The sequence below is a fragment of the Astatotilapia calliptera genome, chromosome 8 (assembly GCF_964374335.1).
Source record: "Astatotilapia calliptera chromosome 8, fAstCal68.1, whole genome shotgun sequence".
Taxonomy (NCBI): Eukaryota; Metazoa; Chordata; class Actinopteri; order Cichliformes; family Cichlidae; genus Astatotilapia; species Astatotilapia calliptera.
Window position 1 is genome coordinate 9,967,375 of NC_137429.1, and position 26,549 is coordinate 9,993,923.

At 39.6% G+C, this 26,549-nt stretch overlaps 2 protein-coding genes across 3 annotated transcripts in view; one reads left to right on the top strand and one right to left on the bottom strand.

Moving 5' to 3' along the window:
• Positions 1-1,993: 1,993 nt before the first annotated feature.
• On the top strand, positions 1,994-7,692 carry chac2 (ChaC, cation transport regulator homolog 2 (E. coli)). The gene is made up of 3 exons (XM_026178403.2): positions 1,994-2,357; positions 3,653-3,688; positions 5,808-7,692. The coding sequence occupies exons 1-3, from the start codon at positions 2,223-2,225 to the stop codon at positions 6,204-6,206; spliced, it is 570 nt and encodes a 189-aa protein (XP_026034188.1). The 5' UTR covers positions 1,994-2,222; the 3' UTR covers positions 6,207-7,692.
• Positions 7,693-9,569: 1,877 nt separating this feature from the next.
• Positions 9,570-26,549, bottom strand: part of psme4b (proteasome activator subunit 4b) — a 47,935-nt gene continuing 30,955 nt past the window's right edge. For both annotated transcript variants that reach the window (XM_080305049.1, XM_026178405.2), the window contains 15 exons: positions 25,641-25,722; positions 25,205-25,358; positions 24,665-24,731; positions 24,447-24,572; positions 24,047-24,199; positions 23,825-23,929; positions 22,775-22,866; positions 22,472-22,603; positions 22,074-22,276; positions 20,247-20,332; positions 19,946-20,074; positions 15,011-15,166; positions 13,942-14,080; positions 13,640-13,773; positions 9,570-10,829 (listed from right to left, as the gene is read on the bottom strand). In XM_080305049.1, coding sequence (XP_080161175.1) covers positions 10,695-10,829; positions 13,640-13,773; positions 13,942-14,080; positions 15,011-15,166; positions 19,946-20,074; positions 20,247-20,332; positions 22,074-22,276; positions 22,472-22,603; positions 22,775-22,866; positions 23,825-23,929; positions 24,047-24,199; positions 24,447-24,572; positions 24,665-24,731; positions 25,205-25,358; positions 25,641-25,722 — 1,893 coding nt within the window. In that variant the 3' untranslated portion in view covers positions 9,570-10,694. The remainder of the gene's footprint in view (positions 10,830-13,639; positions 13,774-13,941; positions 14,081-15,010; positions 15,167-19,945; positions 20,075-20,246; positions 20,333-22,073; positions 22,277-22,471; positions 22,604-22,774; positions 22,867-23,824; positions 23,930-24,046; positions 24,200-24,446; positions 24,573-24,664; positions 24,732-25,204; positions 25,359-25,640; positions 25,723-26,549) is intronic.

Here is a 26,549-nt window from a genome sequence, read left to right on the forward strand (position 1 = left end):
TGGTGATGGCAAGCTACATTGTAGCCACAGCCACCCTGGGGCACACTGACAGAGGCGAGGCTACCGGACACTGGCGCCACCGGGCCCTCTGACCACCACCAGTAGGAAACGGGTGAAGTGTCTTGCCCAAGGACATAAGACTGTCCAAGCCGGGGCTCGAACCGGCAACCTTCCGATTACAAGGCGAACTCCCAACTCTTGAGCCACAATCGCCCCAAATATATGTTTGCTGTTGTGATGAATCTCCATTTCTCTGCAACATTTGGATAGTAGGGTCTGAACTTTCTGTAAGTAACATGAAAGCATAGATCAATCCGGTGGTGTAACGGTGTGGAGGATATTTGCTTGACAAAATTTGGACCCCTTAGTACCAATCAAGCATTGTTTAAACCCCACAGCCTGCCTAAGTATTGTAGCTAACTATACCCATCTCTTTATAATCACAATGTACCCATCGTCCGATAGCCGCTTCCATCTTGATAACACACCATGTGACAATCCAGTCCAGTCATCTCAAACTGATTTCTTGACCATGTCAGGGATATGAGCTAACAAATCTGCAGCAGCTGTGTGAAGCTATCATGTCATTATGGACTCACTGAGAGATATTTCCAGCACCTTGCTGAATCTGTGCCACAAAGAATTAGAGGCATTTTTGAAGTCAAAGAGGAGTCCATTCAATACTTCCAAGGAGTGCTTAAATCGCAGATGAGTGTAAATACCTCAATTCACATGGTGCATTTACAAAACAACATACTTTAATTATAAAAGTAAAAGATAACATGCGGGGGGCTAAAAAGCAAAAAGAATATGTTTTTGAGTAGATGGCAACAGGTTTTATGACCAACACAGTTACTGTTTCCATTTTTTTTTTCCAGTTTAGAGCTGACTTCTGATCTTCTGTCACTCAGCGATCAGCTCAGCTACCCCAAGTTTGGCTTTGGTTTCTTGAATAAGGGTATCTAAATGGTGGATATTTCCTCAGCTACCACAGCTGGGGATTTCAGCTATTGAGCTGCATCTCCAAACTGGAGTCTCAGATAAAAGATTTGCTGACTAGCTGTTCTCAGAGGCAGGGGAATGAGCATGACATTAGAGACCATATTGCTGCTGTCCACTTAATTTGGTTCTGAATCAGTGCTCTCACGGCATACATGAAAGAAGCGTGCCATGACACACTGTGGGAAATAGAAACTCAGCACCCCCTGGTGTCAGGATGAAAGCCCTGTGTTATCTGTCCCAGCTCATGTTTGGAAAAAAGGCCACACAAAAGAAGAAATGAGCTGAAAAGAAATCATGAGAGCCATAGCCTAAAATAAAATAATCTTGTAGGGGTTTAGGGTACATCGGGTAATAGGTGAACCCAACATTCGAGAAAAGACGAGATTTAAAAAAATAAAAACAAAGAAGGAAACAAAAGTTTTGTATGTTATTAAGAGTTAATTGTGACTTTTTTTTGACAAGAAAAGGTCACATTAACACATCCATTAATCGTTAACGTCCACGATTAATATCATACAATAGTAGACTAATCTAATAATATTTCTGTCTTGTTTGTTTTATTTTTTAGTTAAAAAAATAAAGTTTGTTGAAATAAATTGATGTGAACCTAAACTAAATTTATCCCACTGTACTGAACGGTAACAAGGAAGTCATGGACATATTCAAACTACTTATTACAAAATTATAATCTCTTGCTATTTAGACATACATCACGATGACAGCGTTTCTTGCTTATCTGTACCGTTTGGCCTAACTAAAACCAGCACAGAAATAGCTACAAACATCCGGAATTGTGGCTTCACCTTCAAATTAAAAGCAGGTGGCCCGAAAGCATTTGCAAGAAAGTGATACGGCATATGCTGTAAGCACAACACGGTGCGAAAAGAATGGGTATCATTTGATTCAACAACCGAAAAGTCATAATTTAGCTTTCTTGGCCAAAAATGTGCAGATTCTCCAGAATTGTCATTTAAACTGAAAGGTATTTAGTGGAAGTGAAGGAACTTACGTAATCCGTATTACTTGACAGTTTGTCCGCTGAACACGGAACCGGTGCTTCAAGCACGTTTTCCTGTTTTTAGATATCACCTTTACTCATACAGGTGAACACGTCAGCTTTTATAATGCTGTAGCTCTTGTTATAAGTCGTAGGCGTCGCGATTACAGGTGACTATTTCGTCCAGCTCACCCGTCCTTTTCTGTTAGCCTAACCTCTCATCATGTGGGTGTTCGGTTACGGCTCACTGATATGGAAAGTAGATTTTCCTTACGAGGAAAAGAGAATTGGGTACATAAAAGGCTTCAGTCGCCGGTTTTGGCAAGGCAGTACCGACCATCGAGGTGTACCGGGTAAGGTGAGTATACCTTGCTGGCTTTGGGAACTGATTCATAGCGGCCAGAATGAAAAAAGTACTACCTGATGCAATGTTGCTACAGTGTGTTTTAGTGCACGGCAGACATTACTGAAGACACTTCACTTCGGCTTATATTATTACAAAGTTAACGCCTTTATGTCCTAACCTTTATTCCTTATAAATGGGCTAGATGTTGCCCTTTAATATTTAAATCCATGTTAGCAATATTCCCCCTAATATGGCGATTTATAGACTCCTGTAATCTTATATCGGATTAAAACCACAACTTTTCTTTGTTTGCCCAGCTTTAGAAAACGTATTCATTTTCTAATGTAATTCTAATTTTATCCACTCTTTTTGTCCTGGTCTGCCAAGCGCTGCCAATCAATACGTGTCCACCTCACAGTCTGGCAACCACTGCATTATAAAGTGTACAGGTGATATTATACAGTGGAGGAAATAATTGTTTGTTTTTCTGCTGAATTTGTAATTTTGATCACACACAACGGAATAAACAGTCTCGAACTGTTTACGGTGAGATGCAGAATATCAACCAGAAATTCAGAAGTAAAAGCTATAAATTCATTTGCATGTCATTGATTGAAAGAAGTATTTCATCGCCAAGCAAAACATGCCTTAGTACTTGGCAACTTGAAACTTCAGTTCCCCCCACAGATTTTCTATAGGGTGATTGATAATCTTTTTATTTCCTTCATTTCCAAATAATGTCACCAAAAGTTGTCACCTTCTCACCAAACCTACTGTTGATTGACTTGCAGTCCATTACAGCTTTGTGGAGGTTTACATTCTTATCCAGCTCTTAGGTCTTGCCTATGGAGGTAGAGAGGTTGGGATGGAAAAACCCGATTTTATGGACAAGCATGCTTTACAAATATAACTTGAAATCAAGCGCATCTGTAATCGATTGATTGTAATCTGTGTACCACATGAACACAGAATTCTGGCTAGATTATAGGAGATCAAATACTTATTTAACTCAGTGACATGCAAATCAATTTATAGTGTTTATGTAATATGCTTTTTTCCTGGACTTTTGGTTGATATTCTGTCTCTCTCCATTAAAATGAAACTACCATAAAAACCAATTAATGAAAATTTAACCAATTTCTCTGTAAGTGAGCAACATTACAAATTCAACAGGGGATCAAATAATTATTTCCCCCACCGTGCCTGTAACCTTTCAGAAAGATCCCATTTCCTGCAATATGTGTGCTAACCAACTTGCAATTTAATGACAAAGCCATTTATTATGTGTGTTTGTGTGTTCTTTGCAGCCTGGCCGGGTTGTGACACTCGTGGAGAATCCTGAGGTGAGTTATACCCCCTTTCTTAACATCAGGGTGCAATAACAATTTCTTTGTAGTGTGCCCATGACGTATTCCTTTATTAATCAGTCAGTATTAAAAAGTCTTTATGATGTCAGAAAGAAATAATTTGTGATTCCAACCACAAATTCAATTAATAGCTTGACAGATGAGCAGAACCATTCATTATCAAAAATTAATGGAAACGAAAGAAACGATAATAGAAAAGAAGAAATTATATTGGTCATATTCTTGATGTTTTTCCATAAATACGGACTACATACTCAAAATAGCCCCCATTTGTTTGTTCTTTCCTTCATTGACTGGTAACTTCATTACATAATAGGTACAAGACGTATGCCTTTATTGTCATCACTTTGATGTTTGCATTGCAGGAAGCAAACAAAATTACATGTTATTTACACAGTAATGAGAGATTATTACTACCTGAAGGTCATAATCCACCTACCTTGTTATGTATTCTTGTTTTATTGGCTATAATTAAGACAAGAGTTGGAGTGTGAAGGCGATCAGTGTACAAAGCTGCACAAATTGGATTCCACTTCAGAGAGAACTTTTTGTGTTCACTTACATACATAGAAAGTGCTATACTTTAATTATAAACAGTTTTGCAGAGTTTCGTGCTTTTACAAGGCAGACAGGAGTGAAAACGGCGCAGGAAAGAAGACTGTCTATAAACCTCTTATAGACAGTACTGTACAAAAGTCTTGAGTGACCCCTCATTTTTTTATGTTGCTAGGAAAATGGGAAAGAGACTTCTGGAATAGTTCTCCAGATGTCTAAAGATGTTTCAGAAGTCTTTTTTTTGGATGTTGGCTGCCTTTTGTTCTGTTCTCTGTCAAGGTGATCCCACTCTGCTTTAATAATCTTGAGGTCTAGGCTCTGGGGAGGCCAATCCATGTCTAATAGTGTTCCAGTGGCAGTCTGTTGCCAAATGCTTCCCAGATAGTGTTTTTATGTTGGATCAAAGTCTGACTGTACTTTTCAATGCTTATTATTACATAATTTTGATAAGATACCCAGTACCACTGGCTGAAATGCAGCCCCAAACCACAACTAAGCCGTGTTTCACAGATGCCAACAGATACTCAATGTTGTACCTCTCTCCTGACCATGTCTGTACTTACTAAAGGCAATTTGAACAATCCAGTTTCGGTGCGACAACCAAACAAATAAAATAAAACAACAATCTCTGAAAATGATCAACGACTGGAATGAAAATGAGTGAAAAAGCAGCCAATGTCTAGAAGGAAAAAGTTTGAAAGACTTCAGAAAGCCTGAAGAACTGTTGCTCAAGATGTCTTTAAAAAAGAACTTGAAAGTCTGACTTCTTAAAAGCAAAATGTCTAAAAATGAGGAGTGGCTTGAGGATTTTGCACAGTACTGTAGTATGAGTTGTGATGTAGTAAAGCATGGCAGGAATCCGTTTTTAGAATTGACTGATAAGTGTGATAAGTTTGAAATAAATGCTGAAAACTATCAATTATAGTTTCTTGAAGTCCAAGGTAAAGTCCTTGGATGTTTGCAAACATAAAATACAATAAGAAATACTCACAGCGTAGAAGCAAGAGAGTAATTGATTATAATAATTTTCTGGGTGTGAGTATGGTTAGTGTTTTTGAACATAACATTGGTTATGTCAGTTATTTTTATTTTGACTTTTATTGTGACTTTAGACAAGGTGATTATATATCATCATTTATCAAATGTAAATACTAATACATTTACCGGACACTTTATTAAGGACATGGGCATTGGTAGTGGTTGGAACCCTTTTTGCACTGCCTTAATTCTTCAAGGCATACATTCAAAAGGGCTCTGGAAACATTCCTCTAACATTTTGGTCCACACTGACATATTTTCTCTGTTTTGAACTATTGTCTATAAACCCTAGAGGTCGTTGTGTGAGAAAATCCCAGCAGTTTCTGAAATACTCAGACCAGTAAGTTTGAAATTCAGTAGGTATTCTTGTCTACCATGTCTACATTCTTAAATGCACTGAGATGCTGCCACCAATTAGATTTGTGTGAAGAAGCAGTTGAACAGGTGTACCTAAGAAAATGTCATCAGGTTATGGACCTCTAAGCCATTTTGCTTTCCTCAGGGGTGTGTTTGGGGTGTTGCCTACAAACTGCCGACTGGCCGGGAGGAAGAAGTGAAGCGCTACCTCGACTACCGAGAAAAAGGTGGTTATCAGGTCGTCACGGTGACCTTTCACCCCCGTCCATCACTCACTTGCTCGCCAAGCCAGACGCTGATCTACATCGGCTCCAAGGACAATCCCAACTACCTCGGCCCCGCACCCCTGGAGGAGATCGCCATTCAGATCATCAACTCTACCGGTCCAAGCGGGAAAAATACAGAGTACCTGTTTCAGCTGGCTGACGCCGTGAGGACTTTTCTGCCTGAGGACTCAGACACACATCTGTTTTCTCTTGAAACTTTAGTAAGAGAGAGGCTAGAAAACGGACAGAAAAATTCAGTAACAGCAGTTGATTTTTAAAAAATGTCTATATTGGGCTGGGTTCGTCACATGATCTCAGGGTTTAAGGTAAACTTGTCCAATAAAGATGTTTGTTACATGTAGGATGGGACATGTTGACCTCATTAGTTGACTAAATAATGTTATTTTGTTCAGGATTTCAGTGCAAATAAATATCCACTGAAAGCTGCTTCAAAGTAATAACACATAAACTGGTATAGAAAACATAAATTACCAAAAATGTACAGATCGCAAGTTAAGTTTCAATATAAATCCCTACAGAACAGTTTCAATATATATGGTTTAAATATAGGTATTTAATATCTGGCGTTGACTAGCCAAGATGAGAAAGAATTGCTAATGTTATTGCATATTAGTTATTAAACATTTAACACTCAAATCTGAGCTGCTTCATGTCTGGTTTAACGTTTATTAAATATAGAGCTAAAAGTCTTGAGCCAACCCTCATTTCTTTATATTTTGTTAAGAAAATGGGGAAATGGGTACAGCGATTTATTGAAATATAGAAATATACTATGGGATGTAAAAGCAGAGTATAATTCTATAAAGCTTGAAAGTCAATATTCAACATGACTGAACTCTTAGGCAAGCTCGTCATTTCTTTAAGCATTCTTCAGGAATAGTTCTCTGAGCTTGTTGAAGGACATTTAAAGCTCTTCTCTGGATGTTGGCTGCCTTTTGTTTTATTCTGTGTCAAGCTGATCTCACACTGCTAGAGGCCAGTCTAGCAGTGTGAGATCATTAAAATGAAGCTATTACCGCATGATGGATATGAGAATATATCAGATTTTTTTCCTATATCTTAAGACATGACTTTCAGATACTGTTTATCTGCTGTAGATATTTTGTCTTTTCTCCTCAAGTTGTCCAGTTTCCCTCAAACGATAGGACACACTGCACATTCATGACAAGCTATGCCAAGTTTTCAGCTAATAGCGCTTTGGAAATCACCTTGCTGGTGCTCTTTTATTCCTCTAAAAATGGTCAGGTACAAGGACTGGACTTAAAGTGAGTGAAAGAGCAGCCCATGTCCAAAGAACAAGGCTTTTAGAGAACTACTGCTCAAGCTCACTTTAAAGAATTTGAAGAAAATCTGGCTCCTTGGAAGTAAAATGTAAAGAAATTAGGGTTGGCACATGTTTTTTGCACACTCTAGCTCTAAGTTGGTTTCATAATCAGACACAAAAACAATGACAGATGCAGCTGCAAATTAAGTGCTAATTAACCTTTGTTAGCATGGTAAACACTGTAAACATTTCACTTTAGAACTTTAGAAACATCAGCACCGTTAGTACTGTCACCGTGAGCATGTTAATGTTAGTGTTCAGCTCAATGCACTGCTGTGACAAATGACAGCCTTTCATTGTCAGTGTAGGCTTTTCTTTTCTGTCTTGCTATGGTTAGTCTAATGTGTTCCTGAAGTATTCTACTGAACCGTTTATTAAAAAATAAAACCTTATTGCAATTAAAATATAATGACGCCCCAGTTATTTTTCCTTGTTTTTTTTTAGTAACTTTAATAAAATAAATCTAAAACTTGACAAATCGGTTGAAACGCTGTAATAAATACAGCTAAAAAAATTGTCCAATCTGGTAATGCAGCTTTTCTAAATACAGCCTATCTCTCTTCCTGCTATGATGAAGTAGTTGTCATGAAAATCACTTTAAGCAAACACACATTGTTTAGTCTAACCTTTACTTACTCTGTGTCAAGATTAGTAGTTCTAGCACAGGGGAGCCGGCATCGGCTGCTTCTCATTCTGCCTGCCTCCGTCTCAGCACAGTAAACACATCAAATTCAACACGACTGCATCAGAAAAACATCAACAAGCAGAATAAAAGAGTGACAGCTCGAACTGTGATTCCATCTTTAACACACACACACACACACACACTCAGTGGGACACAAGTGGCTATTTCTTCTGCTACATCAACCTACCTTTGCTTACTTTACAGTCATAATGTTACAGTCTTTAGCGTACTGTGGACATAAAAAAATGAGTATCATCAGAAGCAATACTGAGGTAGGCTGCAGGTTTCAAACAATGCTCAGTTGGCACTAAGGGGCCCAAAGTGTGCCATGAAAATATCCCTCAAACCATTGCACCACCACCTGAACCCCTGATATAAGGCAGAATAGATCCAAGCTTTCATGTAGTTTACATTAGACCCTACTATCCAAAAAAGCAGAAAAAGACTCATCAGATCAGGCAATATTTCCAAACTTCTGCTGTCCAATTTTGGAGAGCCCATGCAAATTGTGGCCTCAATTTCCTCTTCTTAGATGACAGGAGTGGCACCTGGTGTGGTCTTCTGGTCCTGTAACCTATGGACTTCAAGGTCCGACGTGTTGTGTGTTCAGAGATGCTCTCCTCCTTACTGTGGTTGTACTGAGTTGTTATTTGAGTTACTATGTCTTCCTACCAGCTCAAAGCTGTCTCCTCTGACCTCTAGCATCAACAAAGCATTTTCACTGAGAGATCTGCTGCTCACTGGATATTTTGTTTTTGTACCTGTCTCTGTAAACCCTACAGATGGCTGTGTAGGGATTCCCAGTAGATCAGCAGTTTCTGAAATACTAAGACATACAACTATGTTCAGAGTCACTAAAATAACCATTTTCCCCCCATGCTGGTTCTCAGTTTGAAATTCAGCAGTCCTTCTTGACCATGTCTGCATGCTAAACTCAGTTGCTGCCATGTGACTGGCTGATTAGATATTTATGTTAATAAGCTATTGAACAAGCGAACCTAATGAAGTAGCCAGTGAGTAAATATATCCTGATGGACTGGTGATCTGTCCACTGTTTACCCTCCTTCTCACCCAATTTAAAGCTAGAATAGGCTCTAGTCCCTCACAACCCTGACATAGATGAGGGGTTAAGAAAACAGATGGATAATTATTAATATATAATCTATGAAAATAAGTCAAAACACAAAGTTTAGACACTTAAGTTTTTCGAGCATTCAACTGTAGAATATATTTCAAGTTTTAGCACTAAAAGCTTTTTGACATTGTGCATTCAAAAAAACAAAAAAACAAAAACCCTGCTCTTTTCATGTCTTAATCTAAATCTAAATGACTCCTGTGCGACATACAGGAACTTGTTAAAACTCAGACCTGAGATTTTACTAGGCTGCAGCAGTAAAAGGGGTCTAGCTACGCTGGTGCTAATGTGCACAGGCTCTAGTAACAGGGCGCAGTGGCACAAAACTATCCTCGCAAGAAGAAGCTTTTATGTTTGAGCTCTGCACAGAATGAAGTGTACTGCTATGTGACATGGCTGTACAGAGATAAACAGCTGGTGCTTTATACAGTCAGCCAACCCTGCAAACATGCAACACTCAAAAAGAAGCACCACACTTTACAAATAATGCATTTATTTCACAGGACACGGTAAATTCTCAGTGCAGAACTAATGCAGAACATGACAAAATGTGGCCTATAGAAATATGACACCATTGTTACTGCAGGTCACAGATTTTTATGATCTAATATGATATATACAATTTTTATTTCTTCTTTTTATTTATATAAATGATATAATTAATGTCAATATGAGGTATTATATATCATGAGTGCTTTAAGATAGCTTTATAAGTGTTGGATACAATATAGCTGTAGAAATACAACAACGATAATTTTTAGATTACAATTTCACAAATATTTTCTGAATATATTGCATACATCCATCCATTCGCTTATCCTTTTCAGGGTCGCGGGGGGCGCTGGAGCCTATCCCAGCTGTCATAGGGCAAGAGGCAGGGTACACCCTGGACAGGTCGCCAGTCTGTCGCAGGGCTAACACACAAGGACAGACAACCATTCACACTCACATTCACACCTAGTGGCAATTTGGATTATCCAATTAACCTATCCCCACAAGCTGCATGTCTTTGGATGGTGGGAGGAAGCCGGAGTACCCGGAGAGAACCCACGCAAACACGGGGAGAACATGCAAACTCCACACAGAAAGACCCCGGCCTGATGGTGGAATTGAACTCAGGACCTTCTTGCTGTGCGGCAACAGTGCTAACCACTGTGCCACCGTGCTGCCTATATTGCATACATTTATATATATTTATAATTTCACACATGAACATTATCATGAAGGAATGTCTTCCTTGTATTTAATAACGTGCACAAGTTAGAACTCTTTTAAAAGTACATACCGGAACAATGATGATTAGCAATAAAAAGACTTTCTCAATATAAACCAAACCTTTCCCTCTAAAGTGGCCACCTTTGACTAAAAATACCATGCTAGTTAAAAATTTGAAACCATTTTGCCCAGGATTGCTTACTTGCTGGGTTTAGTGAAGGCCAACGGTGGCAAGTGAGGTTCCAGCGGGAGAGCGCCCTGCTAGCATTATCAGATATTATTTTACAGGCTGCACAAGACTGGAGTTCCCAGCCGTTGTGTAATTAATTTCTCTGGTAGTGGTCCTACATGGCTTACGAAGACCTGGGAAGGCAGGAAATTTCTGTCTAGGCGTAATAACAGGGTGACACCAGCAGGTCTGTGAGCACGAGCAGCTGATCGTCAGTGAAGCACTGTCGATGCTCCTGCCAGTTGTCGTGGTGAGTACGCCGAAATTCTGACAAGGTCTTCTTCACCGTCATCTTTGGGTAAGAAAATCAAAATCATCATACATAAACATAATCTAGGTGAATGCAGTGTGCACATTTAGAAACAACACCACAAAACACAAGTGAGTTTATCAGCTTTACTGTATTTACTTTATTGGGTTTTTTCCTGCTGTCTTTCATCGAAAACATGGTGGATGCTCATATTAAACCTGTATGAAGACTGAAATCTCTATGATGCAATATTTTTTTCCAATCTTAGCTCTGTATGATATCCTACAGAGCTCTAGTGGCTGGCGCTTTGGCTGTGAACACATGAGACCTGTTCAAACTGCTGTTTTCATGTGAAGGGCAGCCAATCAGAACAAAAATGGCTTAAAGGAGGGAGGAAGGGACCTAAAAGAGTTTGTTTTACACAGAATATGAACTGAGATGCGGCAACAAGGCCACATATATGGTAAATATTTGGTAAATAAGTAATGATCTGAACTATGAATTATGCAAAGCTACTTTTTTAGCATCCGAGAATAAAAATAAACATACATCTTAAGTATCATTTTTAGAGCATGATTCATCACTGCACATTTGGTCCTCTACACGCTAACAAAGCTCAACATCCCATTCATGAAAAAATACAATTATCTGCCTCATTGCTAAAGCCCTGGTGATACATCAGCTGGCTGATATCGACCAATCACAGATAAACTGGTATCTGCTTTTTGTTGACCAATGAAGGTATCATGAAATTAGGGACACGATCACTTATTAGTCTTTTTAAAAGGACACAGCTCAGTCTTCATAATTAAAAAAAGACCAACGAGGGCAGTCTGATGGTACTTATTATTTTCAGAATTTCTATAAAACAAAAAAATTGACTAAAGTAGAAAAACGACGCAGATCAATCCATCATGAATAATAATCATTAGCTGCAGTCCACTAGTTAGGCGTTTGTATCATATTTAATTTAACAGCATTTTCAGCAGAGTGCTTTTACAGGTTTGGTATGACTAAAATGACTTAAAGGGAGCCAATGTTTCCTCCACTGCTGTGTGCATGTGGGAGAAAGAGAAATACCTGGTGTTCTCATGCCTTCATCTGAGTTCAGTTGAAGTGTTTACATATGCGCAAAAAATGCTGACTAATAGCTCTGAGTTGTTAAGAGGGCTGAAAGGGACCAAGTGTGAAAGCATCCTAGATTTTTATAGAACACAATGCAGAAAAACATGCCTGGGATCATATAGAAATGGTGCCTTCACACAACACATGCAACAGAGCATACATCCAAGTGTATTAACAAACAGTTACTTTATGAGTAGTTAATAATCTTCCCCTTTTCAATGCAAACAAGTATTTTTTATTAAAAAATATGCAGTATATAGCTCTATGTGGTATATGCAGTCTATATAACTGTTAACTGCTCTGTACCAGAGGCCTGAGAGTTTGTCCGCGTTTGTCTTTTTCCATACACTGGTATGTATAATAAAAAGGTAACAGAATAATTTTTAATCTGGCAACCACAGCAGGGAAAATAGGATTGTTATTTCTCAAGTGTGAATGTAAAGATATTTGGCTTCTAGATAAACAAGATGTAATGCATGATTCAAGGCCAAACTTTTATGTAAACTAATATACATGAGCCCAAAGTGATGTGCTGTTTCTCGGTAGTGGAACAATTCCATTATAGTCTGTAGTAAAGTCCTGCAATAAAACGAATGTTGATAGCAACTGTTTTTCTTGCTTCATTTGTTTTGAACAGTGAACGCTCATACCCACCCTTGATTACAGCCACTATCTATTACAATGAAGCCTACACTTAAGTTTAAGTACATGAACTGCAAATTCAAAAGTTCCTGTTTTGGCTGGTAAATCCTCTATCTAGAGACACATAATGTAAAATGCAGATTAGCAGCTGAAAATATTTGCAGCAACGATCTAAACTGTTTACAATAATTAAAAACTAATTTGGAAAAATAATTTATTCATTGCACACTGTTAGAAACTGTTGTTTCTAGTTAGATAAGAATGAAGTATAAAGTTATTTGGCCAAAGAAGGAAAGTCAGTAATTAATCTGATGATGATGAGATGATAAGAACACCTTCCTGACTTTTTTTTTTTTTTTACGTGTATTTTACTTGTATCTGTGATTACCTATGTATATGGATGTGGTTCACAGTAGTTTAGTGATTCTGCAGCAATCGTGCTAATTGGCAGCATGACTGTGAGGATGACACTGTGCGGAAAGTTGGTAGCCAAGTTTGCTAGTATAGACTGATAAGTTAGCACTCCGTTGACTTGCCAAACACTGACATCTCTGACTCCAAATAACCCCAAATGTGGGGCCACGATCCTACTTTGACACGTGAAAATATGAACACCAGGAGCTCATGGATACGGATATCATCATTATGGATATCTCCACCTTTTAAATACAGCCTATGATTTACAGTAACCAACATATGTGTCCTTTACTATAATGGGCAAAATATAATATTTCTACCAGATTCTATTTTTTTCCGACTAACCTTTCCGGTAACAGACATGTTAATCAATATTTTTACAAATACAATATTTTAACTGTATTTTATTGGATTTTCTTTCTCATCTTTTTCACTTTCCTATGGGAGAGGCACTAAACCATCGTCATCATTGGCTCCACACCACTATAATGTATTATTCAAACTCTGCTCTACGGATTACATTGTATGTATTCTTCATGCCTGAAGTAAGACCAAAGACACAATTTTCTCCTCAATTGGACAATGAAATTGTATTCTTTCAGCTCACACTGTTTTGAGCTAGATGTTTATATATGAGTGTGTGTGGTGGGGCTAATGCGTGCGCGCACCTCTATAGGCTGTGGGTCATTGAGATGGCTGCTCAGGTCCATCAATATCTGAGGCATCCAGTCTGGGACATCATAGGGGCTCGACAGGATGCACGCACTGAGGCCGAGCACTCCAGCATGGCGCCGCACTAAATCTACACACACACACACACACACACACACACACAAAGGGAGAGTTGAAATAGCTCTTCGAATCTCAAGGTTCACATTTCCCCTGGGATAAGAAAGGGTAATAGGGCAAGTATTATTGTGATTGCCTCACTGTGCAATTGTGACGTGCACGGAAATGTGTGTGTGTGTACCTGTAGAGGCCAGCTCCCCTCGGGCCTTGGGGAGGGAAGTCTGACTCAGCGTCTGGAGCTGTGTCTGCAGACTGGAGTCCAGAGGGAAGAACTGGCACTGCAGTAAACCACTGAGGGTGGTGCATGCCATGTCCCTCACCTACAATGAGAAGGAGAAAGGCGGGACAGGAAGGAGAGAAAGAGGGAGGAAAAAACAGGTCCTTGAAGATCAGAACTGACAAATAAAGAGTGCTGTGGAGAACACGAGGCATTTTTAGAGGCAAGGAATGCATGTGCAATTTATTAAGGGAGGCGAGCCCAAGGAGATCGGTGAACAGCAAGGTACACGGGACAGATATAAGCAAAGGAAGGGGAGGAGGAGGAGGAGGGATAGATGCTGAGCTGAGCTGATGTAAAATTCAGTTGCAGAACATCACTGCCTTCCTGCATCACTTTGCATAAATTATGAATAAGCTCTGAGTGATGGTTGAGGCACTGTAACAGACAGTGATACGAGGACAAAGCATTAATCAACTCTACACTCACACAGTTAACAAAATATTAAGAGAAGGACCTGTGTTGGTAATTTAGACAATTCAATTGGAGTGCAGGGGTTATTGATTTTCACCTGTGCTGTACATCCAGATCAATAAACGTAGACAGTTTAAAGGGTTTAAAAGCAAGACAAGTGGGACATTGATTGCTCAAAAGCTGACATTACTCAATATTTCAAGAGACTTCTGTTCTCCGAGAACCAGTTGTAAAGCTTTTTTTTATTCGATTCAATAAATAAACATTAGTAAGTAATTTAGAGGATTTAAAGTCAAGACAAATAAACAATTATTTTGGGTTTAGCTTGAATCTTATTTTTAGATCGTCCAAGCTGCCACAGACAAAGAGATTTCAGGCAGCCACAGTACTCAATCAACATCCCTGTAACTACAGTGAGCACTGAGACAGACTGTTATTTTTAAGCAATAACTGTGAATGGAAAAGATGGATTAAGGTTTAGGTTAGAAAAGCAGCCCTTTATTATCTCCTGACAGAGATCCCAGGGGCTGTGTTAAACCAGCGCTTGTGAATACGTTACCTCAAGCTGCTCATCTAGCAGCAGCTGCATCACCAGTTTTCGAATGCGGAGAACCTCAGCGGGCACACTGAGCAGAGTAAACAAATTGTAGAAAACCATGATCTGGAGGTAGGTCAGCACTGAGAAGCGTGCATGCCATGACCTGCTGCCTGCCATCTAAGGAGAGAGGAGAGAAAGAAGGGATGAGATAATGAGAGACAAGTTGGAGTTTGTACTGATGCCCGAAAGGCCCTGAAGGTGATATATTGCTCATAAAAGATATATAAACTCGAGTACACAACATCTATATGTAATACTTTCTCTTTTCATGCAATTAAAATCTTTCAAGAAGCATCTGGATGACTCTGTGAGGCTGTGCCTGCGCAATATAAGTATGCCAACATATTCATAATCGCACATCTATTTCACTAAGTATAAATATACACAGAATGTGTATAAATAAGGGTATACCGTATACACCTACCATATTCTATACCACATTCTACACCACTTTGGTGCATTTGGTTACACTGTCTACATTTTAATGCAAAATAAAAACACAGATTGCAACAGAAGAAAGACATTTTGGAATCTGGTGCTGGCCATACCAGCAAAGACCTAATAAACAAACAAACGGGCTAATATATATCATATTTATGTTGTTTCCTGATGCTTCTCAGCTGGGGTTTACAAGATTTCACAAATATCTACTCGTTATCATCCAAATCAATGGTTATCATAATAAATATGTAAACAGGCATTCTTATCATGACTCTTGACCATCTGTATCCATAAACTAAAATATAACTTAATGAGGAAAAATTTTCATCCATCTGTCCATCCATCTTGGTTCAGGTTACCTGAGACAGCCACACCTCCCTCCCCGTAGCCACCTGATCCAGCTCTTCTGGGGGATACCAATTAATTCCTAGTAACCAGTAAAGTGACATAATGTCCTCAAGGCATCCTTGTTCTGCCTCCTGTCGGTGAGGCATATCCAGAACACTGACTCCTTTCGATGTGGAGGAGTTGTGGCTCTACTCCAAGTACCTTCTAAATGACCAAGGCCATCATCCTATCACTAAGGCTAAGGCTAGCCTCCCCTTTAAGGAAGCTCATTTCAGCTGCTTTTATCAGTGATGGATGTGCAGCCAAACATGAAGCAGCTAAGAAAAAAGGTTTAAAGCCTCATCTCAGGGCTAGTTTACCGTGCTGAGCTTTTTGTTTTACAAATCAGATTTGTGAGTTGTCAGCATGTACAAATAAATACTCCAGAGGGGTAGCCAAGATGGTAAGACATGCTTCAGTAAACTATGTAGGAGTGAATGGCATTAATATCGAATAAATTATTTCATTTATTAAAGGTAAATAAACCTTTTTCATGGCACTGTAGGCAGAACAGTACTTTTCTCAGTGTAGTGTATGTGCTTATAAACCTTAATAAATTAAAGCTCAGACCTGATGATGACTGCATGAAAAGTCAGTATTAGGGTTAGGTTACAAAACCTGCTACAATCGATTCTGAAAGTCTGTATCAAATTTCTGCTGCCTACAAATTACCATAAACAGTTGTTGATCTGCAACTTTTCATTGTTTGACACTGTTGATTACTGTATTTTAAAACTTAGACTCTTCCAGTCAGGACTCTCTGGGAGAGCAGTGGCATGGTTCTCAAACTACCTCAGTAACAGGACTCAGTGCATTAAATCTGACGGTCTATGTTCTGACTTTGTTACAGTGCACAACGGAGTGCCACAGTATTAGGTCCCCTTCTATTTATCATTTACGTAAACAATCTTAGTCTACATGTGCCAGATGCAAACTTGCACTTCTATGCTGATGATACAGTTATTTACAGCTGTGGTTCAACTCTTGTCCAAGCCATTGACTCCTTGCAGAAAGCCTTTTCTGCTGTCCAGCATTCATTACTTCAGCTTAAACTTTTTCTCAACGCAGACAAAACAACGCTCATGTTGTTTTCTAAATCAAGGAGACGAGCCCAAACAATCCCATCAGTAACCACTCTTGAAGGTAATAAAATAGAGTTGGTTCACACCTATAAATATCTGGGAATCTTAATTGATGACTCGCTTACCTTCAAACCACATGTAGAGAATCTTGTGAAAAACCTGAAGTTAAAACTGAGATTTTATTTTCAAAATAAGTTGTGTTTCTCTTTTAATACAAAGAAGCGGCTTGTTGCTGCAACATTCTTGCCTGTGCTGGATTATGGTGATATTCTACAGTGGGGCAAAAAAGTATTTAGTCAGCCACCGATTGTGCAAGTTCCCCCACTTAAAATGATGACAGAGGTCAGTAATTTGCACCAGAGGTACACTTCAACTGTGAGAGACAGAATGTGAAAAAAAAATCCATGAATTCACATGGTAGGATTTGTAAAGAATTTATTCGTAAATCAGGGTGGAAAATAAGTATTTGGTCAATAACAAAAATACAACTCAATACTTTGTAACATAACCTTTGTTGGCAATAACAGAGGTCAAACGTTTACTATAGGTCTTTACCAGGTTTGCACACACAGTAGCTGGTATTTTGGCCCATTCCTCCATGCAGATCTTCTCGAGAGCAGTGATGTTTTGGGGCTGTCGCCGAGCAACAGGGACTTTCAACTCCCGCCACAGATTTTCTATGGGGTTGAGGTCTGGAGACTGGCTAGGCCACTCCAGGACTTTCAAATGCTTCTTACGGAGCCACTCCTTTGTTGCCCGGGCGGTGTGTTTTGGATCATTGTCATGTTGGAAGACCCAGCCTCGTTTCATCTTCAAAGTTCTCACTGATGGAAGGAGGTTTTGGCTCAAAATCTCACGATACATGGCCCCATTCATTCTGTCCTTAACACGGATCAGTCGTCCTGTCCCCTTGGCAGAAAAACAGCCCCATAGCATGATGTTTCCACCCCCATGCTTCACAGTAGGTATGGTGTTCTTGGGATGCAACTCAGTATTCTTCTTCCTCCAAACACGACGAGTTGAGTTTATACCAAAAAGTTCTACTTTGGTTTCATCTGACCACATGACATTCTCCCAATCCTCTGCTGTATCATCCATGTGCTCTCTGGCAAACTTCAGACGGGCCTGGACATGCACTGGCTTCAGCAGCGGAACACGTCTGGCACTGCGGGATTTGATTCCCTGCCGTTGTAGTGTGTTACTGATGGTGACCTTTGTTACTTTGGTCCCAGCTCTCTGCAGGTCATTCACCAGGTCCCCCCGTGTGGTTCTGGGATCTTTGCTCACCGTTCTCATGATCATTTTGACCCCACGGGATGAGATCTTGCGTGGAGCCCCAGATCGAGGGAGATTATCAGTGGTCTTGTATGTCTTCCATTTTCTGATGATTGCTCCCACAGTTGATTTTTTCACACCAAGCTGCTTGCCTATTGTAGATTCACTCTTCCCAGTCTGGTGCAGGTCTACAATACTTTTCCTGGTGTCCTTCGAAAGCTCTTTGGTCTTGGCCATGGCGGAGTTTGGAGTCTGACTGTTTGAGGCTGTGGACAGGTGTCTTTTATACAGATGATGAGTTCAAACAGGTGCCATTCATACAGGTAACGAGTGGGGGACAGAAAAGCTTCTTACAGAAGACGTTACAGGTCTGTGAGAGCCAGAGATTTTCCTTGTTTGAGGTGACCAAATACTTATTTTCCACCCTGATTTACGAATAAATTCTTTACAAATCCTACCATGTGAATTCATGGATTTTTCTTTCACATTCTGTCTCTCACAGTTGAAGTGTACCTCTGGTGCAAATTACTGACCTCTGTCATCATTTTAAGTGGGGGAACTTGCACAATCGGTGGCTGACTAAATACTTTTTTGCCCCACTGTATATATGAATGCTTCTGCTCAATGTCTTCGAATGGTTGATTCTGTGTATCATGCTTCTCTGAGGTTCATCACTAACTGTAAATTTCAGACTCACCACTGTGAGTTATACTCTCAGGTAGGATGGCCTGCTTTGGTAAGTCGGAGGAACTCTCATTTATACAGTTTTATATTTAAGGCAATACTTGGGTTGCTGCCTTCTTATATATGTTCCCTGCTTGTAATGAAACATGCTGGTCGGTATTCTCTTCGTCTGCATGGTTACTTATTGCTTTCTGTTCCATTTGCCCGAACTGAACTTGGTAAAAGAGCTTTTGTCCATTTAGCACCCTTGGCCTGGAACAAACTGCAGAAGGAATGGAAAATGACTGAATTCATTTCATTAAGTGCTTTTAAATCTAAACTACGAATCCTTGAGGCCAAGTCCATAACATGTAACTGTTTCAATTAGATTGATTGTCATTTTAACTGACTTTTTTATTTTTATTTGAATTTTATTGAATTTTATTTTTTATTTTATTCGTATTCTTTCACTTATTGTTGCATGTGTGTTGTTGCTGCCTGTGTTTGAGTAATTTCTGTAACTGTGAGACATCTGCTGCTGCCTATCTTGGCCAGGTCTCCCTCGAAAAAGAGGTTTTCAATCTCAATGGGATCTTCCTGGTTAAATAAAGGTTAATAAATAAATAAAATTGTGCACAGCACCAGATCCACATGATAACCTTTTGGTGTTCGATCAAAAATAAAACAAAGCAATAAAGTAAGGATTTCCCACCAAATGAAACTATTCCTTTAAAAAACTGTTTACACCCAGGACTTCCCAGAACATAAAAGATTTATGTTTAGGTGAAGGTGAAACTAAAAAAATGTTGCAATGCTTCCTCATCCCTTTGATGTGAAGGTAGTTTTAGAACCGCTATTTCACAACAGGGGTACCACTCACATAAAAACTCACCGCAGAAAATCTGCGAGCTAATTAAAATAGCGTAGGTTGTTTTTAGTCTAACACAATACCTTGGGAGATTAGGCTTGGAACATTGACAGCAGGCAGGTGAGGCAGTTGTGAGTGTGTGCTTTTGCGAGTATTTCTGGATTTGTGTGTACATATTACCTCTTCCAGTGCAGCCAAAACCAGAGGGATGTGCTCAGGATACAGCAGGCCCTGAGACATGAGAGAGAGACACGTGCGTGCATCCTGCTTCATCTCATCATAGCTCTCATCAATCTCCACCGGGGCAATCTGCAGGGGGAGAGAGAAAACAGAGAGAGAGAGAGGGAGAGAGGTAGAAAGACAAGGAGCAACGCACCATTTTGAGTAAATGAAGAGAGAAATTGAGTTTAATGGGCAAGTAAGATTGAGTGGGTAATAATGCTGTGCTAGAACCTGTGTGTGTGTGCGTGTTTGTTCTTACCTTGAAGAGTAGAGGCAGGAGCTGTAGCTGCTGTTGAACAGGAGTGGTAAAGGTTCGCCCTGCACTCGTCATCAGCCATTTTAAGACTGCAAATAGCACATATATACACACATAAACACACAAGGAGAGTTTGAATTGCTGGCAAATGATAAAAAAACCCCCACAGAACTGGAGCTGCGTGGCTCTGGTAATAAAACACAATCTATCATTATTTAGTATCTAATGACTTGTATAATTCCACAGCCAGATATTTGTCTGTATAATGGAGATTACAGTAATAACAGAAACCGAAAGAGCAGCAATGCACAAATACTGAGGCAAAAAAATGAGATCTAAATTCAGTCTGTGGCAAGCTACAAAAAAAAAACGAAGCAGGCGTGACTACTGTAATACAATAAAATCTGCAAAAATAGTTACAAAATCTTTAAGTTCAAATAACATTCTATCCTCAATCGCTAGGTAATTTTTATATGTAGAGGTTTGCATATGTGTCTCTCTATCTTTCACTGGAAAAACATTCTGCATAGGTATTAGTTTAAAGTATTTAACATTATAAAACTTTGCCAGTGGTGCCTATCCTCTTTCATCTAATGTAATCTATATAATGGTCTCAAGAATCATTTAATCACAAAAACCTCTCATGTTCAAAAGCATGTATTTTACCTCATTATAACTGAATGTGAATTACTATTTAGGGTTAGACAGTTGAGCTGACTGTGACTGTTAACTTTTTTCTATTTAAATGATTAATCTGCTACTTGAAGGTATTACTCCCTTAACATGTGATTTTCAGTAAATTAGAAAATTCATACACAATAATATAAATAATTGACCTTTGACCTCTATGTTCATGTCGTCTGCCCACCTGCCTGCTCATTTTTATCTTTATGTTGAAATACCACTTTCATTTTTTAATCAGTAATTCTATTAGCGGTTTTAACTATTTTGATTATTAATTCACAACAATTAAACTGCTACTTTTAAGGTTTTCATACTTTCCTTAGATCGTTTCACGTATTTCTATTTCAGCTAGCTATTTACATTTTTATTAGTAACACCTTATATATGTTTTTAATCAATGCTGGTAACAATTGCAACTCTTTATCTGTTTTGTCTGGATAATACATTACTCAGCCATACAATTAACTAATAAATTCAATTGCTCACCTACATCACTTCAAATTTTGAATTTTTATTCTTTTCATTTCAGCAAGCTACTATCTTTGTAATCAAATTGTAGTTCATATTTATGTAGGTTGTGCCAACACAACACAGCTAGACTCAAAAATGGCAAATTCATACTTCTGACTCTTTGCTGCATTGTCTTTCCACTATAAATGTTATGCAGGAACACTCCTTCATCGAAAAGACAATTTGCTTCTGAATGCTTGAAATTTCATTTTGCCTGAATACAATTGGTTAAATTAGACTAGCCTCTATGACGAAAGCAAAATCAATATGAAATGTAGTTTAAATGACTTCCTCATGTGACCTGGACAAATTACATATTATACTAAAGAGACCTATCCAAATATTGAGTTGGACTCCTTTCCATAATTCCTTTTTGACATGCTTGAACACACACGGGCGAAATTTCCTATCGATCTACACCTCACTACCGTTTAAAATAAATTTGAAAGGTGAGATCAATGAAGAATCACAGCTTTTAATTTGGTCCATCTAGTTTTAGTATGACTGTCTATTTCACCAAGAGAACAAGCTTATATAGCAAGAGAGAGAGAGAGAGAGAGAGATGCAGCCACTGTCTGTCCCTGGCCTTCCTGCCTAAAAGACACACAGTTTACTTCTTTTCATCCACATTCTGACCCGTCTTGAGTAGTTTGACAGCCTGGGTGCGCTCATCTGTCTCCTGGGTGTTCTCCTCGTGTACGTGGTTGTGGATCTCCGGCTCCGCTGTGAGGGGCTTGAGTCGCTCTAGGACCCGTGTGATGAATTCTGCCACATGGGGGGAGGTAGTGGGCCGGGTGTGGGGCAGAGCCACGTCTATCATGAAGATATAGGTCAGGACACTGGAGAGAAAAGAGCACAAAAAGGGTAAGGGAGCAGAAAGGGGAGAGATGAGAGGGAAATACAGTACGGGAGCAGATGAGACAGAGTTAGAGATAAATAACGAGCCTCTAATTTGAACAACCCAAACAGTACACACAAGCTAATGAGATTAACTCATTTAGACACAATTATGTAATGCAGAATAAGTTCTTCACCTGCCAATGCGCTCCCTGACATTTTTATACACCTGGGTGAGTTTGGGCTCCAGGTAGGCTAGCAGCCTGTGCAGCAGTTCAGAAACTCTCCACTGCTGCTGAGCCAGACCTCCCTGAAGCACATACAGCAAACTGACAGAGACAAAGAGAGGGGGCAGATGGAAGAATGGGGGGTCGTTGTGTTATTGCGGGCATGTCTGCTCAGCATACGTCAGCTCAGGTTACTACTGCAGCCTGAAATCAGAAACCTCTTAAATACTGCAAATACTTTGTATGCAGTTATCATGCACACACATACATTACCTGGCATCTCTGAATGAGCTGCCCTCTCCGCTGAGGGGGCTCTCCATCAGCAACTCAAACAGCCAGTGGAGTTTCCTGGGTTCTCTTCCCTCCTGTTGGACAGCATTCAATACGAACAAAAATAATTTTCATTGGCTTTTTATTGTTTTGTTTTTGCATAGTCATAATAAAAAAACTGGATAGCTCAGGTATAGCCTTATGCCCTCATTGTTCCAAACAGCACGTTTTATGCTCCAATAAGAAAAGGCAAGAACAGGTTATGGTAAGCAAAGCCGTTCTGTTTAATTCAAAGGAATGTGTAATGAATAACACAGTCAATAATGCAGCTAAATGGACTGTCATTTATACAAATACCTAATCAGCCAATCCAGTGCATTTAGGCATGTAGACATGATCAAGGTGACCTAGAGATCAATTTAATCAGAATGGGGGAGAAAGCTGATTCAACCATCTCTAGGGTTTACAGAGAATGGTCTGAAAAAGAGAAAATATCCAGTGAGCAGCAGCTTCTGGGAAAAAATGCTTTGTTGATGTCACAGGAGAACGGGCAGACTGCATTTCTTTCTACACTCTGGGCCCCTTAGTACCAGCTAAGCATCGCTTAAATACCGCAGCCTATCTGAGTACAGTCCTCTGCCTGGTGAGTATAAATGCTTAATAAACACAGATTTAGCAGACCTAATATCTAATATCTCAACTTGGTTTTACTTGTTAGGGTAGCATACTCGCATTAACACTAAACATAGTCAATCAGTTGTTTTCACATACAATGCATACAATAGTACAAATGTGAGCCAGCACTGCACTACCATAAAGGAACAATAATAGAATAGCAAGGAAGAGTTTGTGCTTTAAAAGGTGTCGTCAAGGCAAATCTGACAATTTTCACATGCTCTGTAGATTTTTAAAATATCAGCTTCTGAACATCTTATTTAGCAATTAAACAAAAAAATGTTTTTTTTTTTTGTTTAACAGGGCTTGTTATACTTTTTATAACAAGCCCTGAGTTATCTTCACTATAGTGGATTTGTATGCATGTGAGCAACTCACACAAGCAGTAGCGATGCAGGTTCCCCAGTCTGTGTAGGTTTCCACTGTGATGTTGGTTAATGCCGTCTTGATCAAAGGGCACAAAAGCTGCCATAACTTTTCCACCTGAGGCACACGCACACACATACACAATAATGGAAGTTTTTATTAATATTGACTCTTCTTATCAAAAAGTGGTGCAGTGTGTACGTTTCTCACTGTGTGTGTGTGTGTGTCCAGTACCTTGCCGAAGCTCCAGTGTTTACTGCCTCTGATTAACCCTGCAGTAATCTCACACACACAGCGCTGGGAGCTCTCATGGGGGTCACTGGCAAGCTGCTCCAGGTGAGGCCGTAGTAATGGCAGGAATGCGTCACCATAGTTACGAAAGAGCCCCTGCCAATCAAGCATGAACATGTGAGTTTGTGTGTGTGTATTTTTACCAGGAAAAAAGGGAGAAAAAAGGAAAGCAGGGTTTTGTTTGACGCAAGTAAACCGCTGCATGATGGAGAAAAATGAATCACAAAAGTTGATGATAGAAAATGCAGCACTGTGGAGTTCGATTCAGCCTTGGCTAGTGTCATTATGCTGCGTCACTACTTTGTATAAGGTCTGTCAGATCGATTGAGGATGACAACTGCACCTTGAAGAGGAGAAAACGTCGAGGGTTGAAGCTGTCCTTTCCTTTCCGATCCTCCAGAGAGAGAAACTCGATCAGCTGATCAATAAATTCTGGGTCCGAGAAGTATTCAAAGATGATCTTTTCACCCTGTGTGACACACAAACACAGCCAAAATGTAATAATAGGTATAGAGAGGCTTCGCTGAATGATTCTGTGTGTGGCCCTGTATGAGCACGCACCTCACTCATCTCCTCGTATGGCAGGTCATCTTTTGGCTTTTCCGAAGATGCATAGATCATCATTTCTCTGAAAGGAGCAGGAGACAAAGAAGAGGCTGCGATGATTTATAGATAACAACACAAAGGAAAAATCTGGATAGACACATACTGTCTTCAAACAAGCAGCAAGGATAAATGAATGATTATAAAGTCAGTAGTCAGCAAGGCGTCTGAATACCAAGACAGAAGACAGGCACCCAGCGCTATACTTATACATCAATTCTTCTATCTAGGCCAGACAGTAAGTCGTTCCGTCAGCCTTATCTGGGACAGGCCGTGACAGAAGGCGAGTTCAACACCCTGCTAGTTATCCATCCACTCAGAGCCGCGTCATCCGGCACTTAGCCACACACGCATAAACGTGGTCACAACGCCACAAAGCCAAGCATCAAATCAACCACGCAGTTAAGTCAATCAGCTACTTAGCTCCTTGCAAGCAAGCAGTTAATCAGCCTTTCAGTTTCTACATCCAACGCCTCATCTCTCAGTCAGGGTCTTCACCTCGGCCACGAGTAGTATCCCCAGTGTGTCTTCTCCACAAAACACTGAGAGTCCCACTTTTCCTGAGTCAGAGGTAGGTTGTTGCTGTCGTACTGCAGCCAGCGATTTCCCTCCCGATCCCCCACGCACAGCCCATCAGTTTCCTCGATCCCACCTACAAATACAAAGCAATAACAGAAAGCACCCTTTACACTCATACACAAGAGTGCTATTAGTCTTATTTGTGGGGGGATGTGTGTTTGCGGTGGAAAGCTCTTGTGGTTTATAGCAATTTTTAAAGCAAATTTAGATGTTATTGTTTCAAAGTGGTTGATTTCAACTGATTATAACTATTATCTTATTAAAGTTCGAAACTAAAAATCCTGCTTTAGAAATAAACATGAAAGCTGAATAATGTAGTTGGTGGTTGATTGTGTGCATTTGAACATAAACTCACTGATATCTGATGGCTTTACGGCCACTTTCTTACTCAGTCGTTTCAGCTGCTTCAGGATACCAGCCATTGCCGAGATTGCAACCTAACAGGTGGGAAATATTACCCAAAACAAGAGTGAAACAAGTTTATCATCGTAAGTGTTGCCACAAACTGTAGTGACCCTACTTGACCTCTACAGGGAGACAGTTTTAGCCACAGTCACAGGGGATCCTTTAGGGCCAGTAAAAGTGCTGTGGGTATTAAAAAATGCTGACACTACCGGCAGTCGTTTGATAGCGAACTGGAGAACAGCCTGGTCTCAGTGTTGTAGCTAATCTTTGAATTGCTTCTGCTTTTTATGATAGTTTTTGTGTCTTAGCTCCATTAAATTGCACTTTTTGCACAAGTCTCTTTTTGCTTAGCTCACACTCTTTTCTTTTGTCTGCGCTGTTCAGTTATGCTTTGGAGAGGTATGACATTTTGCTCAATCACACACCTGAATACAAACAAATAACTGTAAAAGTGAAACTCTAGCTGTGTTTTCAATAAATTCTACACTTTGCATGAGCCGCTTTTACCGAGAAAAAAATAAATAAATAAAAAGAAATGGTTGTTGAATGTGCAGATGACTAGACTGCAGTGCAAAAATATATATAATCATAAGATCATTCATTACCTCTTTTTGCAGTCATTGTAACATTTTTAAATTTTCTCTTTTTTCATTATTAAAAAGGAAGAAGTATTTTGTCTATATTTTGGGTAAGTAGCAGTAACTGCAAACTGTGTTGCAAGTTGTGATTTGAAAGCACAACAGATTCTAACTGGATTTCAGTGACACTTGCAGGTATGTTTACATGCTGTTTAATGGTCTGCAGCTGAGCAATTAATTATGTATCCTGCAAATTGATGTGAGCACAGCGCTTTTACACA

Coding starts and splice junctions, on each gene's coding strand:
- chac2 (XM_026178403.2), top strand. CDS start 2,223: ATGTGGGTGTTCGGTTACGGCTCACTGATATGGAAAGTAGATTTTCCT. Junction 2,358..3,652: donor ATCGAGGTGTACCGGGTAAG/GTGAGTATACCT, acceptor TGTTCTTTGCAG/CCTGGCCGGGTTGTGACACT. Junction 3,689..5,807: donor CACTCGTGGAGAATCCTGAG/GTGAGTTATACC, acceptor TGCTTTCCTCAG/GGGTGTGTTTGGGGTGTTGC.